We start from the raw sequence: 12607 nt of genomic DNA on the forward strand, positions 1-12607 counted from the left end.
AGAAAGAAAGAAAGAAAGAAAGAAAGAAAGAAAGAAAGAAAGGGGGGGAAGAGAGAGAGAGAGAGAGAAAGAGGAAGGAAGGAAGGAAGGAAGGAAGGAAGGAAGGAAGGAAGGAAGGAAGGAAGGAAAAGGAAAAGGAAAAGATCATTATTTGGTCCAAGTCCCAAGTCATGAACAAGTAACTACCATTAATTAGAGATAACTTATGGTCTGAAAAATCGACCAGTGACAGACTCACTCTAATAACCACACATCTAAAAGTCAGTAAATCACTGATGGCCCCAAGCATGTGAAATTCAGCCAGTCAGTGACAGCCAGTAGATATTGGGTATGCCAGCTCATAATGCTACGTTGAGCATGTTATCTCAATAATGAATGCTCAGTGGGCAAAAGAATAAGTTGGCTATGAACACTGTATAAACTGTTACAATGTAAATGAAACATAGACAGTAAATGCAAGGAATTTTATAAACAAATTCCGCAAAACTAAGAAACCTTAAGGAGAGCCAAATCATCAGGGAAGTATAATTAAAGAAAGAGGTAGGTAATTTATGTGCTTCTTATTTCAGAAATTTCAGATAAAGAATGATTTTTATCAGGTTTTATGTGATACTCTTATTTTATTTCAATGTATATATGCACAGGCAATCAGAAATAATTCAGATTTAACTTTTTTTTTTTTTCCATTTTAGTTATTTCCCTTATTTTTGGTCTGTTGGTGGTGGTAATGCTGATGGCGGTGGTGGTGTGTGTGCCTGTGTGTGCCTGTGTGTGTGTGTGTGTGTGCTAAATCTGGCAACCCTATCTTCAAGATTTTGAGCATCTGCTTTGTGTTACCTGCCATGAGATACAAGCACCAACTGTGAGGTGTCCGCTTTCAGAGATCTCAACACCAACTTCGTGGGACCTCTCTTGAGAGATCAGAGCATTAGGCCTTTAGGGAGCCCGTGGAGCACCACCAGTGGTGGCTCCTCTTTCTAGCCCCGAGGTTCAATAACCAAAGATCTTTTCCCCTTTGCTTCCACAGCCCTATGGTGATAACTGTTTCAGGCAGTCTGTCTTTGGTCAGGCTGCTGTAACAAAATACTGTAGACTGGATACTTATAAACAACAGAAATTTGTTTCTCACAATTCTGGAGGCTGGGAAGTCCAAGATCAAGGCACCAAGCAGATTCAGTGTCTGCTGAGGGCCCACCTCCTGGTTCATAGATGGTAGTTTCTAGCTGTGCCCTCACATGGTAGAAGAGGCAAGGCAGCTTTCTGGAGTTCCTTTTATAAGGGCACTAATCCTGTTAACGACCTAATCACCTGTCCAAGGCCCCATCTTCCCAGACCATCCCTTTGGGGGTTAGGATTTCAACATATGCAGTTTGGAAGAACACAAACAGTCAGACCATAGCACTGTCTTGATTTCTGGATTAGCTCAGCATTCATCCTTTACTCTTTCAACCTTCCCATATATGTGTAACAATTCCTTGTATTAAATCTCTTTCGAAATACCTAGCATGGTTTCTGTTCCCCTAAAGTACTTGGATATACTCTCAACTGTGTGCTATTCCAAAAAAAGAGTGTGAGGAGAGAGTGTCCTCTTCCTGATTATACTCTCCTCTGCCTGTTCCTCAAATCCTGGGTGTCTTGTTGTTTGGCCAAGGCAGAAGGTAGTATGGTGCTGTGTAACTTGTAGCCCAAAACAGCTAAACCCACTAGGCTTTTAGACATCATCAGGTCACCAATGGACAGACTGGCACAGTTGGCTAACAGTATGAGCTTTTTCAGTAACAGTGGCTACTATGTGTGTTGATGAAAGAATTTCTGGTTGGGTATCCCTGGTCTTTTGGGTGGTTCCATTACTGTGGTGAGTTAGAGCATACATTCAATTGGCTGTGGTAGGTAGACATGATGCCTATATATGCTTGATCAGTCTTCTCAGGCAGCTGTTTTCCTCTAGATTTTGTTACTTATGATCTTTTCAATGGAGAGGTCCCATAATTATGTCCCAAAGGCACATAATTAATATGTGCCTTTATTAATTCAGTCTTTAGGTGGCCCATGGCCTGACTAAATAGCTAGGCTATTAGCAATGTTTCTGTGTGTGATGTTCATGGGAATGTGCCACTCAGATCTCCTGCTACGTGTAGCATAGTTGACAGACAGTGCCAGTCTGCGGCCCACCATGCTTTTGCATCAAAACCATACTTCCCCTGGGCTGCTCCTAGCCAGTGGCTGAGCATAGCAGGGCATTAGTGCAGGCCAATTCTGTGGGTCTCTGGACTTTCTAATGGGCAGCTTTGGCTTGAGGACTCTCCATTGGCCTGGCTGAGACATTCTCAGAGCTGCAGTCCAACCCAAGACTCACCCTGCCAAATCCTTCCTTCATCTTCTCTTTTCACAGGTGTCAGACCTGCATCATGGTCTGAAGGCACTCCTTGCCTACTGCTGCTCCCTCTCTTTTATCCTTCATAAGACTTTCCTGCCCTCTGCCCAGCCCCCGAGTACATCTCTCATGAATCTAATCTTATCTTCGCATTTGTTTTTTAGGGAATCCTAGTTGACATATTGTGTAAAGGTTCATTTTCATCAATCTGGGAGCGGTATGCTCTACAGCCAAGAACAGCACTTGAAGTTTGGCCAATTATTCAGCATGCAAGCATCGTGAGCCTCAACAATTTATGGCATTGGTATTCCACAGAATTTGCCCATCTCAGAAGCAAGCTATTTCACCAGTGAACCATGCTTCTTGTCAGATGCAAGTCTTATCAAAGAGGCCCCAGTAGGCCAACAGCTTAGGTTTAACAGTAGGTGGGTTTCTCCATGTCTAATGGGTGGGCAGCCACCTGTTGTTCCTGAAGTTGGCTAAGGTATTAGGGACCAGACTTGAACCTTGGTTGTAGGTGCCATTTCCATATTGCTACAGAACTTTCTGGATATCTCAGTTCAGACAGGACCCAATGCAAAGTGATAATGTCAGGTAGCAAAGTCATAATTTTTCCTTTCAGTGACACTCTGTTTTTCCAGAAGGGGCTAGTTTCAGGCCCAGCTGCAGCAGAAAGTCCTTGCAGGCTTGTTCTTGGTAAGAAGGTAGAGTCTCATTTCCAAAGCCTGCAATCACTGTGAGATTGATCACTGACATCTGTGATTCGATCTGAATAAGATAGGAGCTCCAGGACAAGGTTTGCTTTACTGATGCCTGGATCACTTTCAAGGCTTCTTGCCATAGGTGTCCCCTTCTCAAATATAGTTAATTATTGGGTATATAAAGCCTGTTGTGGAATTTCCAGGTATAAAGGGTGTTGTTTCCAAAACAGGCCAATCAGAGATTAGGCCAATCCCTACAGCAGCTAGTGGCCACAAGATTAGAACTTTGACTTTAATAGAGGATAGAATGTCTTTTTGGGCTGTCACACAAGAAGACCCCAAAAAGGTCAGATGGGTGACCAAATTGTTTCTTCTTCCTTGGAAGCCCATTCATCTTTGGTCAGCTTTTCTAAGCTGGAATGCAATAGAGTTCATGCAGTACATTCAGTGGTGAGGTCATCAAGAGAGTGGAATGTTTGGCCCCAACCAGCAGTTCTCATTTTGTCAGCGTTTGTTCAGCTCTCTGACAATGTACAATGTACTCCTGGGGAGTTTGTTACAGTACTGCTTGCCTTGGCAAGTGATATCAGTCAGAGTCCTCTCAAGAAACAGACAAAACATTCAAAGGAACATAACTAAACAGAATTCAGTGGGGACAATACTAACAGAGGTATGAACCAGATAAGGGAACCAACGCAGGACAGTGAGGTGCCCAGGGATTAGTAATGGAGTGAGGGGGAGGGGAGCTGTTATTAACCCTGAAAAAGCAAGAGGCACAGTTCTAGCAGCTGGAGGGAGGGAATAGTGTCATCAGAGCTGAGTGAGCCGGAGGCAGGAAAGAGGGCACTGACAGGAGCTGTCTCACCTAGGAACATAGCCCCAACCAAAATCTCAGGAGGTGGAGATGTATAAATACCTGAATGTCACTTTTCTCTCCCATTGTTCTCTCTTTGTTATCTGGTTTTCTCTTCCAGAAGCCAGATAACAAAGAAGCCCAGGTGAAGGAGTATCTAAAGATCAGCCTCCTAGGGCATGGAGAAGGGTAGAAAAGGTATAAAGAGTTTTTTTGTTTTTGTTTTTTAAGCATTAGCTGGGTGTGGTGGCACAAGCCTGTAGTTCTGGCTACTCAGGAGGCCGGGGTGCGAGGATCGCTTGAGTCCAGGAGATGGAGACCAGCCTAGACAACTGAGCCAGACCCTGTCTCTAAAAAAACAAAAACAAAACAAAACAAAACAACAAACCCCAGCATTAATCTATCCAAGCCTGCATGCCAAGTATACACTAATGGCCCAATTCTAGTTCAGCCACTCTTACGATATCAGACATTGTAAGAATAGTGGCCACTTACCTGTTTAAGCCTCAACAGGGCACAGTTAGATTGCATATACTAGTGACTTCCCCAGCCCTACAGGGCTATCGAACTGATGGATAGTGTTGTTCAGCACTCTGGCCTCTATTATGTCTTGGATAAGAATACTGTATTTTCTCTCCACCTGGTAGGAAGCATTGTTTCAATGATGCAATCTTGGCAGGCTTTTGGACTACAGGCCATTCTTGGCCACATCCTTGGCGGCCATACTAGAAGCCACCAACAGGGAACACATTAAATGTATCTCATCAGAAGATCCACTCACCATGCACCCAGAAGGTTCCTATCAATTATACAGGCTGCAAAAAGCAAGAGACACATCACAGATAAAAACAAAGAACCCAGACATTGGTTTGTCAAATTCAGAAATATTTAAAGTATCCCTTAAGGAAGGAGCAAGGAACCAAGTCCTAGAACTTAGTGTGTTTAGCTGCTGAAACTGTGCCTATAAATCTCTTACATCCGGTCCAGGCTTCTCATTAGCCATGAGTGTCTGGTTTTGCTGCACAAGAGTAGCTAAATCCATTCCAGATTTTTGTGTCACCCCATCAGCCTGGCTGCCTTTCTGAGTAGCAGTGGCAGCCCCTAATCACTCATCCCTGCAATTTTATCCTTCTCCCTGTTTTCAACCATAAAGCATAATTCTCCTGAATATTCCTGGGCTCTGCAGGGGCGGGTCTCCTTTTTACCAATCACTGCAGTCTTGTGGCCCAGGGTTTTTCTTTGGGTGTCACACTTGTTTGGGGGAGTTAATGCCCAGCAGTCCCACCGTGATCGTGATCCTCCCACCCTTTTATCTTCTGGGCTCCCAAATGCAAGGACTGCCTCAGCACAACCAGGATTGCTGACACCTGGGCTTGGGTGACAGGGCCCCCAGGAGAGAATGCTTTTGGCCCTGGGAAGGCCCAGTTGGACAAGGGCAGTTCCAAAAACACTTAGCACCAAGGCAAAGTGGAGTTTAATCTTCATGCGTGCAACTGCCTTTCAGGGGCCACAGACACACATTACCAGCGCCATGTGGCATAAATACAAGTTGGGTGGGGGAGGGGGATACAAGCAGAGAAGGAGGAGCATGTAAGTAACCCCCTCTCCCCATCCCACCATCCATCCCAGCCCCCAGCTTCCCTGTCCCGCTGAGAGATGTGCCTAGGCTGGGCAAAGCGAGACTGGATTCATCTCGCAAAGAGTTCAATAGAGAAGGATCTTAAACTCTGTTTTACAAATGCTGGGGTAGAAGCCGGGGATTCAGGGCACCTCTAGGCTGCCATTTAGTTGGAACTTCTAGAGCATCCTGTTCTGTCTCTAAGCTAACTCAGGTCTGCTGAGGCAGCGAATTGCTAAACCATGAAAACAGGTGAGAAAATGAGTCTCCAGGGCCATTTGAATTTGCCTGCCCCCAACCAAACCATGAGGGAGTGTCTGTCACTTTCTAAAGGGCAGGTATGGCACTGTGTTCAGCTTGATCTCTCACAGTCCTGAGCCCGGATGCTTGTACTTGATAGGAATGAATGTCTGAAGGATTTACCTAAACAGCCAGTGAGAACCTTAAAGCCAAAACTACGATGTGATTACCAAGAGGTAGGGTGTTGTCTGCTAGGAGCTACTCATCATAGATAAGATGCCACTGGGGTTCTAAAGGAAACATGTAAGACTGTGTGTCTCTCAAGCATTGTCCCTCTCCTGAGAAAAGGAGAAACCTTTTTTTTTTTTTTTAATTCTACATCTGAACCCTTCTGTTAGAACCTTCTGATTTCTTTTTTAAAAACATTTATTTATTTATTTATTTAGAGACAGGGTCTCATTATGTCACCCAGGCTGGAGTGCAGTGGCACGATCACGGTTCACTGCAGCCTCGACCTCCTAGGCTCAAGCTATCCTCCCACCTCAGCCTCCTGAGTAGCTGGGACTACAGGCATGCACCATTATGCCTGGCTTTTTTTTTTTTTTTTTTTTTTGTAGAGACGGGGTCTCTCCAGTGTGGTCTGGAACTCCTGGACTCAAGCAATCTGCCTATCTTGGCCTTCCAAGGTGTTGGGATTACAGGCATGAGCTACCATGCCTGGCCTTAGAACCTTCTGCTTTCCGATCTGCCATAGAAATTAAAATGATAAGCAAATACTGTTTTAGTGAAACTCTTTAGAAACCAACTTCCAAAACAATGAGCAAATGTGGAGGGACTGTTTCTTCCACTCAGGCCCCCAGGTTCTGGAGCCCTCGCCCTCAAGCTTAGCCCTGGGGATGTGTATAGCCAAATCCTGGACTCTCTCTTCCTACCTACCCCTTTTCCAGCCGGCATTGGGGGCAGGGTCGCAGGGGGTGGGCAATAGGAAGCCCTGGCCCAGGAAAGGGCTCTCCTGGGTCCTGCCTACCTGCATTGCTCCCAAAACCTCTACCACATGCCTCATACCATGCTGGGGAGAAAAGTGGAGCCTGAGCCAAAGCCACCTCTCCAGAGGGGCCTGGGCTAGTGCAGCAGGGGCTGGCAACCCAATGGCACTTTGCAAGGTGGGAAGTGGCAGGGCTTAGCAGCCTGGAAAAGAGGGGCTGAGAGCGCATGGCAGAAGCTGTAAGCCTAGCCACATGGGAGAAGCAAGTCTTCCACCTGGCCAGGCATGGTGGCTCACGCCTGTAATTCCAGCACTTTGGGAGGCTGAGGCAGGTGGGTCACTTGAGGTCAGGAGTTCAAGACCAGCCTAATCAAGATGGTGAAACCCTGTCTTTACTGAAAATACAAAAATTAGCTGGGCGTTGTGGTGTAGCTGTAGTCTCAGCTACTCAGGAAGCTAAGGCAGGAAGTTTGCTTGAGCCCAGGAGGCAGAAGTTGTAGTGAGCTGAAAGCATGTCACTGTACTCCAGCCTGGGCGATGGGAGAGAAACCCTGTTTCCGAAACAACAACAACAAACACAAAAAGCATGTATTTAGGGGTGTGCATTGTCTTTTCTTTTTGCATCAGGCTCTAATATGGCTTACATGGCACTGTGGGATCCTGTTTTTGTTTGAGTTTGGTATTTTGTTCACTGTGAATTTTTTTTGCATTAATTTTTTTTAAATATTGCATTAAAATGTTATTTATTTGATTATTCAGTTTTTTGGCACTTCTCCTTAAATTTTGTGCCCCAAGCAAGTAGCTTTCTTCCCTCACTTTAGTTCTGGCCCTGACAGTACAGTAGCTTCATACTTTGTGTTCTGCATTAGGTCGTAGCTGCACCAAGTCCAAGTGCAATAGGATAGCAAAAGCAAATGCAGTGTACCTGAAACTCCCACCAGCTGTTGGATTTCAAACAGGTGGCCCATCTGAAGGTGAAATGGAGACAAACATAAATCAGGATCAAATACCTTTATAAGCATTTGTCTATGTAAAAAGGTATGGTTCCCTTGTAAACAGAAATGATTATTCTGTCTTAATTCATCCATTCAACCTGAATTTAAACTTTCTAGTTATTGAATACCTTGCTAAGCCCTGAAATTAGAAAGATGAGTAAGACTGAGAGTTTACAGCTAGATGAGAGAGACACAGAACAAGTCATTGAAATTCAATTCAATAAATGTTCTTTTAAGTATGTGCATAAACAATTTGGAAGCACAGAGATGTAGGCAGAATATTTTGTTGCTGTTGTTCTGTTTTGTTGGCTGGGTGATAGGGGTTATAACTAGTAAGCAAAACCATAAATAGAAGGCATTAATGGTATGAAGAATGGAGAAAATGGATTGGGGGGGCGGGGCATATCACTTCCACTCTTCCAAATAATTGAGAGAAACTTTCTCCAGGATATGGAAATGTTTGGAGAACGTAGTGACTGATGTATGTATAAGTTTGGAAAATTAACATTTATTGAGTATCTGGCCAGGCACTTTACATAAAGCGTTATCGCCATCCTTAGTTCACCAAAGGAGGGGTGGTTTTAGAGATGAGGGACAGTCTCAGAGAACTTAGACATAACTATGCCAACATTTCACTAGTAGTGAAATAAATGACAGGTGTGTGAAGTCCCGATCTGTCTGGATTCCCCAAAGCTCCTTACAACAACATACTGCCTTCGGAAAAGCAATGGAAAAGAAAAAATCAGGCAAGTGATGTATGGACCCATTATACTTCCCCCACTCTCATTTTAGTATCACCTTGGCAAAGCTGAAGAGCAGATATCTTCGTGCCTCCATCAGTTATGCCCTCTGGGAGTCTCAGTTCATCCTTTTACACGGGGGATACTTAACGCTGCGGGATCTAAACTCTGGCCAAAATAAAATGTAAAGCTGGAAAAAATCCACGCTGTACCCTTTGCATTACGCTAATAGGCTGAAAATAGCCATGACAACCAAATTAAGGGACAGCGACTGAGACTCAGGCTCACTCCCTGTACACATTTTACTTAGGAAGACGGGGAGGGGCGTGAAGTTAAGCACTCAACGACCTTTCCTTAATTTGGGAGAAGGGCCTTCAGCTGGCTTCCCTGGCTGACTCTCAGCTCCGCTCTTGCTGAGTGGACAAGTCTCGGAGCGGCCCTGCTGTGTGCGGGGGACACGCGGGGTGGGGAAGGCTGAGCGGGGAAAACCAGGGGTTCTCGGGTTGGAAAACAAAGAGAAGGAATGGGTTTGGGGACCAAGCGCGTGGAGGGGTGTGAGATTTTGAGCGAGCCTTCCTGGATACTGAGTTTTTGTAAAACTTCGCAGGAGGAGCTGGGGAGACCGAGGCAGATTTGGCAACAAAAGGGTCCCGGGATGCGCAAGTTTACGAACCGGGATGCGAGAACCGAGTTGGAGAGATTTGACAACGAGCGCGAAAGAAGCCGGCTGTACTCGCACCGCGCGGCTGGCTCCCGGCTCGCGGGCGGGACCTCCAGGGATCCGCCCCTCAGCCCGCCCTGAGGGCGAGGCTGGCCCGGCGGTTACATAACAAACCTGTGCGAGCTGCTGGGGGCGGTTCGGGCGGTTCGGGCGGTGGTGGGGGCGGGGCAGGGGCGGGGCCGGGGCGGGGCTAGACCTGCACCGGGCCAGGCAAGATGGCGGCCATGGAGACGGACGCGGCGCCGCTGACCCTAGAGTCGCTGCCCACCGATCCCCTGCTCCTCATCTTATCCTTTTTGGACTATCGGGACCTAATCAAGTAATGGGACGACACGCATGGCAGGGGTGGGGCATGGGGAGGGGAGGCGGTGAGGCAGGGGAAAGGAGGTCGGGGCCGCTGACAGGACCCGGGCTCCCGCGACACCAGAAGGTGACGCCAGGGCCGCCCTCATCCTGCAGAGCCACCGGGGACCGGGACGAGACGGGGGCGGAAAGGGCCTCGCCCTGAGTCTTCCTCCCGTCCTGGGCCCAGGTTTGAGAAGTGACGATAGCCCCTCTCTCCCAGGCCTCGGCGAGGCCCACTTGCAAGAGAAAGAGGTAGTGGCTCTCTTGCTGCCCCGCCGCGCTTCGTGGACCCCCGCTGGCCCCGCAGGTGCCCGCCTGGTCGGGGTCAGTCCCGGCTGCTGTGTAAAAGCCCCTGTCCCTGCCAGGCGCTCTTCTCTGATGGGTCCGGGGCCTGCGGAGTCTGGCGCCGGCGTGGGCAGGTGGGGCCAGCGAGAGGAGGAGATAGGCAACCCCTTATACTCCCCTGGCGCGACTTCCCCAGCGCCAGAATCGCTGTCAGGGCTCACTTTCGGACTTCAGTGCGTGAGAATTGTTTTGCTGTCAGCATTGCTCCTTACGGTTCGATGTTGGATTTTGTGTTTTGGTACTGACTTCCGGTGATGCCATGCCGGTGACTATCTTCTCTCCTGGACACCTTGGGTTTCCCACATTACTAGCATCTGTTCCAGAAATAAACACCGTTGCTGATAAGGTGGTTCAATTCCCAGTTTCTTCAGAACTTGGGACTGTCTGAGGTGGTGGAAGAAATGGCGCTGCCAGCCCGCCCCCCAGCTGTCAGGATTGTTTACACCCTTGACAGGGGGTGGCATGACTGTGAGTTTCCTGTGCTACCGTATAGATTTGCAGAGGATGCAAAGTCCCCCTCTTAGGATAGGTGGGCGCGATTTGTTTTGTGTTTTGGATTAACCATTAGATTCTAGCCATTTGATGATTGTGCCCTGTGTTATTAGAGGTTCTTTTACAAATACAGATTTCTTGGAGTTACAGATAGTTGTTGGCCTAGCTAAGTGGTGATAGATACCTCAAGTGTTTGGTCACTACCTGTACTGGTCGCTAGCTGTACCTGCTAGCACTTTTATTTTTCTAGAAAATACTTACAATTTAACTAACAACCTCCAACTTTTGACTGCTGCCAGAGTAATCTTTCTAAGACACATCTGGTTGTCATTCTCCTTAAAACCTGTGACACCCTTATGTTTATAGACTGTAACCTAAACTTCTGGGGCATTGAAGGCTCTTATCATCTGGCTTGTATATCTGAGGTCCTCCAGGACTTATTTCTCCTCCACTATCACATTTGCACCATCCATTCTAGCCAAATCAGGCCTCTGCCAGCACACAGCACACTTGCACTTTCTTTTTTCTTTTTTTTTCCTGTGGCTCCAGCTCTCGACCTTGCCTGGAATGCCTTGCCTTCTTCTTCTCAACCTGGCAAGGTGGAGAAGATGTCCTCTCTACCTTCTTCCTGCAGAATTGATTTGCCACGTCAGGTAGATGGCATGCTTCTTGATTGTAAGGACTGCCTTGCTTATCTTCGTATTCAAAGTTTTTTTTTTTTCGAGGGCCTGCTATGTGCCAGTCTGTTAAGTGTTGAGGGTACAGTAGTGAACAACGCAGATAAAGCAGCTCTTATGGAGCTTACTGTCCAGTGGGCAAGCCATAATTGCAAGAGGTGCTTAGTGCAGTGAGGGAAATAGATTGCTCTGTTAAGAAATAGAAAGGGAGAGGTGATCAAATCGGAAGGAGCTGCCATATATGAAGCAGGACATATGCAGTTCTGGCAGGGGGAAAAGTATGTTCAGAGGTTGACGGGACTGCTGAATGGTACTGTTCAACAGCATGGCCTGGTGGAAGATACAGAAGGCTGGCGTTGCTGGAGGTAGGGAGTGACTCACAGTGATCAGATGAGGGTGGTGAGATCATGAAGGACCTTGAGAACCACGGTGAGGAGGTAAAATTTTACTTTAGATGCCTTAGGTAGTAATCACAATTTTAAACAGAAGTGACATGATCCCTCTGTAAATGTCTGTGGAAATAAATTGAGTTGAATACCATTTGAATTTATCTACAGAAAAGTGTCTAGTGTATTGCAGCTTTTTTCCTGTACCACACAGCCCAGTTTTGTCAAGGGTCTAGTCTAGCGATAAGCTCTGAAGTTTTTGGTGTGTATTTGCTGAACTGGACTGGGTTGGATTGGATTAGTACCCTGGAATCATGTAGCATCAGTTGCATAGTTTGAATTGAGATAATCTGATACCCTCTCCGTTGCAGAGTGATTTATTCTGAAATGGAGTGAATAAGTGCCACACTGTGCATCAGAATGACCTGTGCATGAGCATGGCCTGTGGCACTTTTTAAACATATATAGATGCCTGAGGTACAGATCTCAGTCTAAACCAACTGGATCAGAATCTCTAGAACAGTAGTTTTCAATCTTGATGTGCATTGATTTCATCTTTCATGCATATTCCAGATTCTTTTATGTTGTTTAGCTCCTAGGGCAGTGAAGGGAGAGGAATCAAGAAGAGGGTATGGAAACTGCACAAAACTGAAGGGGTTCCTATGTTTACAAAAGTTAATTTGGGCATCTCCTGAACTTGGCAGAAAAGGATGAAGATGATGTTTCTGTAAAATCTGAAAATCAAACAAAGGCAATTTTGTTTATTATAGATTGGTTTTTAACACACCTTAGTCATGGCCTTGACAAACCTGATGTGATTTAAGATTCTGTTGATTAGCTATTGCCCAAGTGATATCTTTGAATACCTACTTTCTGTTAATATAACTGAGTCCTAATCTTAGATTCATTCTTTTTACAAATTAATTATGTAGGGTGGAATTTACAAGATTGCAACACTGTTGTGTTAGAAATCTTTATATGGTAAGAAAGTTATTTGCTTCTAACGTTCCATGTTTTGTGGCAGCTGATAACTTGTAGAGCCATGATTATTGAATCAGATCTGTTATGATTCAGGCACCCTCTATAGGTGGAGTTTCCAGTAGTTGCTTTAATGAAAAAGTGGTTTTGGTGGTAA

General features: G+C 46.1%; 1 protein-coding gene and 1 long non-coding RNA gene across 3 annotated transcripts in view; one reads left to right on the forward strand and one right to left on the reverse strand.

The window, feature by feature from the left end:
- Positions 1 to 4161: 4161 nt before the first annotated feature.
- On the reverse strand, positions 4162 to 8673 carry LOC111521864. Its single transcript, XR_002725100.1, has 3 exons — positions 8565 to 8673; positions 7588 to 8480; positions 4162 to 4743 (listed from the first exon to the last, which is right to left on the reverse strand). It is a non-coding gene; the product is annotated as an uncharacterized LOC111521864 (long non-coding RNA).
- Positions 8674 to 9396: 723 nt separating this feature from the next.
- Positions 9397 to 12607, forward strand: part of FBXO3 (F-box protein 3) — a 33811-nt gene continuing 30600 nt past the window's right edge. For both annotated transcript variants that reach the window (XM_023185506.1, XM_023185507.3), the window contains exon 1: positions 9397 to 9546. In XM_023185506.1, coding sequence (XP_023041274.1) covers positions 9443 to 9546 — 104 coding nt within the window. In that variant the 5' untranslated portion in view covers positions 9397 to 9442. The remainder of the gene's footprint in view (positions 9547 to 12607) is intronic.

The sequence above is a fragment of the Piliocolobus tephrosceles genome, chromosome 13, assembly GCF_002776525.5.
Source record: "Piliocolobus tephrosceles isolate RC106 chromosome 13, ASM277652v3, whole genome shotgun sequence".
Taxonomy (NCBI): Eukaryota; Metazoa; Chordata; class Mammalia; order Primates; family Cercopithecidae; genus Piliocolobus; species Piliocolobus tephrosceles.